This window comes from Macrobrachium nipponense, chromosome 32, assembly GCF_015104395.2.
Source record: "Macrobrachium nipponense isolate FS-2020 chromosome 32, ASM1510439v2, whole genome shotgun sequence".
Taxonomy (NCBI): Eukaryota; Metazoa; Arthropoda; class Malacostraca; order Decapoda; family Palaemonidae; genus Macrobrachium; species Macrobrachium nipponense.
In genome coordinates, this window is record NC_061094.1 from 32,749,964 (window position 1) to 32,757,463 (window position 7,500).

Sequence of the window (7,500 nt, forward strand, 5' to 3'; positions counted from 1 at the left end):
TAGATCCACCTGCTACCCCAACCAAAGATTGCATAACAGCTGAAAAAACACATAAACTGCAAGAAATGGCAACTGGTAGAATGGGAGCCAAGAGTTTCAAAAAATGACTCAGATCATTAGCAACATCTGCAAACAAACGCCACTGTTTACTGTTACAGTCCAGCTGACCCCTGAGGATAAAAAATCAACAGATAAATATATAGAGTAAAATATATATATAATATATATATATATATATATATATATATATATATATATATATATATATATATATATCTATCTATATATATATATATATATATATATATATATATATATATATATATATATATATATATATATATATATATATATATATATATATATATATATATATATATATATATATATATATATATATATATATATATATATATATATATATATATATATATATAGATATATATATATATAATATATATATATATATATATATATATATATATATATAATATAGATATATATATATATAAATATAATATATATATATATATATATATATATATATATATATATATATATATATATAATATATATATATATATATATATATCTATATATATATATATATATATATATATATATATATATATATATATATATATATATATATATATATATAATATATATATATATATATATATATATATATATATATATATATATATATATATATATATATATATATATATATATATATAATCAGAGGAAGACGGATGAAAACCACACATCACTAGGCTGTCTTAATTATTATTTTGCCGACGTTTCATAATTATTTTACAGAATTACATCTTCTGGGCTACACATAAGAAAAGATAAAAACATAAAAAAGTTAAAAGTATAGTCTAAAAGTTCATTTAAAATACATTAGAGTAAAAATGAAATAGATAAAAATAAAAACACAACCACCTAGAGGTGAGACAGCAAGGAACTAAATGGAAGGAAACCACCACAGTACGAACTTATGCTAAATACAATTGACTCGCAGATGTATGGGTGTTTAATGATGGTACGAGTTGTTTTATAAAACAACGACTACGACTCAAGGATTGTATATATATATATATATATATATATATATATATATATATATATATATATATATATATATATATATATATATATATATATATATATATATATATATATATATATATATATATATATATATATATATATATATATATATACAATGTTACGAAGTGCCAAATATCTGGTTACCATGCATCAAATATTACCTCACTAAAAGCCAGACACCTGAACCCTCATAACACGTTTAAACGACTAAATACTCTAAAGGCAACAGTGATCCCTTAACACTTACCAGTATTGCAGAAAATCAGACTAAGTTCATCAAACAGGTGTGAGGTAATCTTGTAAGTAATTAAATTAATAACAAAGGCATCACTCCAACAACAACTTTAAAAAGTCTTAAGTATTTCCCTGATTTCAGAAGTCTAAGTGCTTCCCTGGTTCTAAGTCACTTCAATTAAATTGAAGGAAAGCAAATCAATTACCACTCTATGTCTCTACCTATCATAAATATAGTCATAATCATATATACTTATACTGGTGTAAGATAAAGAAAACACTTATAAAAATTTTAAATACAAAAATTTATTATTAAATTCAAAATTTATAAGTAAAATTCACAATATCAGGGAAAATTACTGTTACTTGAAAACAAAGTAAAGTTTAATTAATTCTTGAATCAAATTAAGTATAATTAAATCAAAATTAATTTATCATAAAATTCAAGAAAATTAATTCAATTGAAATTCAAAAGTGTTAGGCAATAATTGAAATCAGAAATTAATTCACAAGTACTAAACAATAATAAAACTTGAAAAGAATTCTAAGTAAATGCAAATTAATTCACAAGTGTTAAATTTAAATGTGTAATGATAAAGCAATGAAAATAACTAAGTCAATTAAATTGTGAATGCAAACGAAAATATAAAACAAAAAGACACACTTCAATAAGAAACTGAATAAGTGCACAAACAATGGAACAGACACAAACACAAAAAATATCAGCAATGTGTAAAAGTGTAAATCTTTTTCATTCAAAAACACTGTAACCAACAGTTTTTACCAAACCTTCGTAACAGACAACAGTTCCTATCAATTATTAGTTAAACACAATTCCTATCTGTTATTAGTTAAACACACTCCCTATCCATTATTAGTTGCAACTAATAAAAATATAACACACTTTACCTTTTTTAGGTATACCAACTTCTTTCTTTCTCTTTTGCTGCAGCTTGTATATTACACTTTCACAAAAAAACCAGGCGCCGTTACGAAATGCTTGTTCAGATTCCACAAAAGAAACTAAATAAACTAAATAAATTCTAAGAAATATCAAACATTAAATTCTAAAATGTTACGAGTGACCAATTTACGTTACGTTAATATAATCTCGATGTCGAGTGAGAGAGAGAGAGAGAGAGAGAGAGAGAGAGAGAGAGAGAGAGAGAGAGAGAGAGAGAGAAGGAGATCTAACTGCCTCGAGGTCTTAAGATCGAATGAAATCTCTTCCCTCATGGAAACTGGGCTAGGCAGATGACAAATACGTTCTGGGTACGAAAGCTTCCAGAAAGTTCTGAAATCTGACGCAATCTTACACACATAATGTGCAACATCCACGTGGGACTTGACAAAGATATACACGTACCATACGAGTCTGTTAAAAAAAGAAGAAAGACGTACCCGACTCGACGAGACGTAGCCTGGGCGACAATAAGATTGACATGTTTTGACAACAACGAGCTCGCTATCAAACGCGCTGACAGAGCAGGGAAGCAAACGGATCTCGCAGACTCTAATCTTAAAGTGCTGACATAAAAGTTAAACATTTGCAGTTTTGAAAAGACAAGGATCTCTCCTTTACGTTATATATATATTCTTTTACAAGACGTAAATGCGAAATCTGAACACACATTTAAAACATCCTATTCTAAGCTATCTAGGAATCTGAAAAAATGTTACACAATCTACAAGACATTTCAAAGAGGGGAAAACATGCATTTTGAAAGTAGCAATATATAATATACCTCCCCCCAGAAGATTTTTTATCACGGTGTTGAATCCAACAATTCGCAACGAGATAAATAATTAGCAACTACATTGTTTTTGCCACTAATGTGCTGCACTCTTAAGTTATACTGTTGCAGGCACAAAGACCACCTGGTCAGTCTTTGATTGTGATTTTTCATTTTCTGGATAAATGACAGTGGATTGTGATCAGAAAACACTAAAATTTCTTCATTCCTAGGTCTATTCACATACACTTCAAATTTTTTCAATGCGGTGATTAAGGCTAAAGTTTCCTTTTCAATGTCGAATATACTTTCTGAGGTTTTTTTCAATTTTGTAGACATGAAGCACACAGGATGGTAGATATTATTTTCATCTTCTTGAAGTAGAACAGCTCCAACACCACAGTCTGACGCATCAACTTGTATCACAAATTCCTTGTCGAAGTCTGGAGCTTGAAGTACTGGTCTTGAAGTTAAAATGGCTTTTACCTTCTCAAAGGATTCTTGACACTCTGGAGTCCAAATAAACTTAGCTTTGGGACTAGTCAAGTCTGTCAGAGGAGCTACTACGGCTGAGAAATTTGGGCAAAAACGACGATAGAAACCAGCCATGCCTAAAAATCTCTGTAGCTGTTTCCTGGTAGTAGGTGGGGTAGCCTTACGGATACCTTCTACATTAGCATTTACTGGAGCAAGAAGGCCTTTCCCAACTTCAAACCCAAGATACTGTACAGTTGCCTTTCCAAACTCACTCTTCTCTAGGTTGACTGTTAATCCTGCTTCTTGTAGTTTCTTGAAAACTTTCTTCAGAATCTTCAGATGTTCTTCCCACGTTGTAGAGTAAATCACGATGTCATCTAGGTATACACCTACTCCTTCTATTGATCCTAGCAGTTGATCCATCACTCGTTGAAATGTTGCGGGTGCATTCATCAGACCAAACGGCAGAACAGTATACTGATATAGTCAAAAGGAGTAATAAAAAGCTGACAGCAGCTTCGCATTCTCATCTAAGGGAATTTGATAATATCCTTTCAACAAGTCTATCTTGGAAACAAACTTGGCTTGCCCAATATTATCAAGTAACTGATCTATAAGAGGCAAAGGATAATTATCAGCCACACTGATAGAATTCAGCTTCCTATAATCAGTACACATCCTAAATGAACCATCTGGTTTCTTCACCAACACACATGGAGAACTGAAGTGACTTGAACTGGGTTATGCTAATCCATGTTGCAGCAAATACTCAACTTATTTTTTCAAAACATCTCGATGATACGGTGATAAGCGATAGGCTCTTTGCTTGAAAGGTTTTCCATCTTCTTGAATCTTGATTTCATGCTTGGTCAGATCAGTACGTCAAGGCACATCTGAAAAAATTTCTGGAAAACTTCTAATTACGTCACTTAAGTCTTCACCTTGTTCAACACTCAGATGTTTCAGTTTATCCTCCAAATTTTCCAAAATGGAAGAATTATTCATCTTGCTTGCAGCTCCCAATTCGTAGCCATCATCGTCTTCTGTAGATAAAGTTGTCTGGGTTACGGATACAGTTTCAGTTTTAGTTTCTGAGAATAAGGTTTCAAGAGGGTTCACATGTATCTTCCTTTGTCTTCTTCTTCTTTCTGGTGTTTCAATCACATAAGTTCTATCACTTAACTTCTGAATTAACTTGTAAGGACCTTGAAATTTATTAGTGAGGGGAAATCTCTTGACAGGTAAGAACACTAACACTTGTTGACCAACACTAAAACTTCTTAGCTTAGCTTTAGCATCAAACCTCCTTTTCATTTTCTCTTGACTCATTTTCAAGTTTTCTAAACTTGGCTTTCCTCTTGATTTTCTTCCCAATTTTCTGCAAGAATCTTCAACGGTCCTCTCACTTCTTTTCCAAAAATCATCTCATTAGGTGAACATCCCATACTTTCTTGATAAACATTCCTAACTTCAAACAACATTAATGGTAAACCAACATCTCATTCTCTTCCTGACTCAGAACAATACTTTGTCAGCATACTTTTCAATGTTTGATGGAACCTTTCCAAGGCACCTTGAGTTTCTGGATGATAGGCAGTAGATAACTGTTGTTTCACTCCTAACAAATTCATCACATCCTGGAATAACTTTGAAGTAAAGTTTGTTCCTCTGTCACTTTGTACTATTTCTGGTATTCCAAACTTTGAGAAAAACTCCACAAGTTTTTTTTAGGCAACTATCTTGGCAGATATGTTTCTAACAGGGATTGCTTCTGGATACCTTGTCACAGGACACATTAATGTCAACAAATACTCATTTCCTTTCTTTGTCTTCGGCAATGGTCCAACCATGTCTATAATCACTTTACTAAAGGGTTCTCCTCTAACTTCTATAGGTTGTAGGGGGGCTTTCTTGATGGTTTCATTCGGTTTTCCAGCTATCTGGCAGGTATGACACTCACGACAGAACCTGCTAACATCTCTGTGAAGTCCAGGCCAGAAAAAATATTTCATGATCTTCTCCACAGTCTTCTGATTCCCATATGTCCAGACTCATGAGCTACTGCAACCACTTGCTTTCTCAATGGATATGGAATCAAAATTTGATGATATTCGCCCCATACAGCATCTCCTGGTATATCTGTAGGTCTATACTTCCTCATCAGCAAACCTTCCTTCAGATAGTAGGAGTTTGTTGCATCTCTTCTCGATCAACAACTCTGAAGAACAAATTAGTTAATGATGCATCCTTCTTCTGCAAGTCCATCAGCTTCTCTCTTGTCACTTGACCAACTTCAAGGGTTGAATTCTCAATATCTGCTAACTCAGCTACTGTAGTTTCACTACTGTCTTCAGCAACACTTTGACTACTCGGAGTCTCTTCAGGAACATCAGGTTCTTCTTCTTCGTCGTCGTCGTCTTCTTCTTCATCTTCTTGGGAAATCTCTTCTTGGTCAGCACTATGGGAAACTTCACTTCCCTGGAACAATTCTTCTAAGCACAAAGATCCTTCACTTGATCCTTTTTGGGTGTGTAAATCCTCAGTTTCTTCACTTACAGTTGTAGTCCTCTTCATACTTCTGGTAGTTACGCAACTAGGAAACAGGTGGGGGTTATTCTTCTCCAACTCTTCTGTAGGACTAATCCTCAATGGTTTGTCTGTCACTACAGGACAAGGAATAAATGGCACACCACCAACTTCATTCCCCAACAGAACATGTATACCTTCCACAGCTAGTGAGTCCTTTACAGCAAAATCAACATTCCCCGTCACCAATTCACATGACAGGTGTAAGTGGCATATAGGAGTTACTTCCTCTCCTCCTATACCCTTCAAAATAACTGAATCTCCTGTGAGACTCTTCTCCAACTGAGGGTGAGAACCACGTACGACCACACTATGGTTACTCCCTGTATCACGTAATATCTTGACTGGTACCTGCATACTTCCTTCTTGAGTTGACAGCATACCCTCATAGATATATGGCTTAAAAGCCTCCACACTGCTTAGCCACTCACTGCTTGAGGTAACATATCCACTGGTTGCTAAACATTCAACTTGTTTAGTTTCATTCTTCTCTGGAGTCTGATTCTTTCCCACACTGCTCTTCGTAGTTTGTTTCACCGGGTTACCTTTTACAACTTGACCAATTGGTTTTGACTGCTGTTGATTCCAGTAACACTCTTGACTGTAGTGTCCTACTCTTCCACACTTGAAACAGACAACATTAGGTTTCTGTAACTGTCTTGAAAAACTAGATGAGGATTTCACATTAGTTTGCTGAGTTGTATTACCTTGTGTACTCTTAGTAGTATCACTGGTAGGTTTCCCATTAAATTTGTTCCTGTTATTTGGAAAAGACTTAAAACCTGGGCGTTGTTGACTCTGGTACTTGACATTGTAATTACGCTTGCTACTGATTATATTGTAATCTTCACTAAGGGTAGCAGCTTTGTCAAGTTTCTTCACTTCTCTCTCTCTTAAATAGGCTCTTATATGTTCAGGAATTCCCTTAAGATACTGTTCAAGAACAAGTAACTCTTCTAACTCATCAAAAGTTTTAACTTTAGCAGCTTCTACCCAACGTTTGAAACACCTTCTCACTTTGTAAGCATAATCTAAGAATCTTTTCTCAAATTTCTGAATCTCTCATTGTAGTACTCTGGGGTCATCTGGTAAACTTGTGGCACACTGTGTTTAAGTACCTTGTAGTCTTTACACTGATCAGCTGTTAAGGCTAGATAAGCACTTCTCCCTTTACCAATTAAGACACTTTGTAGCAAAACTGACCATTTATCCTCTGGCCATCCCATACCTGAAGCCACTTTCTTAAAGTGATCAAAAAACTCATCTGGAGCTTCTTTAGTAAACTTAGGGATTAACTTCTGTACTCTACATCAAATACAGGGTCTTGATTACCTTGGTTAGGGTTAGACGGTGT

At 33.5% G+C, this 7,500-nt stretch overlaps 1 protein-coding gene across 1 annotated transcript in view; it reads right to left on the reverse strand.

Annotated features, from left to right (window-relative positions):
• LOC135207403 (RUS family member 1-like) overlaps window positions 1-7,500 on the reverse strand; it is a 146,487-nt gene that overhangs the window by 120,627 nt on the left and 18,360 nt on the right. The window contains exon 3 of the mRNA XM_064239131.1: window positions 10-170. Coding sequence (XP_064095201.1) covers window positions 10-170 — 161 coding nt within the window. The remainder of the gene's footprint in view (window positions 1-9; window positions 171-7,500) is intronic.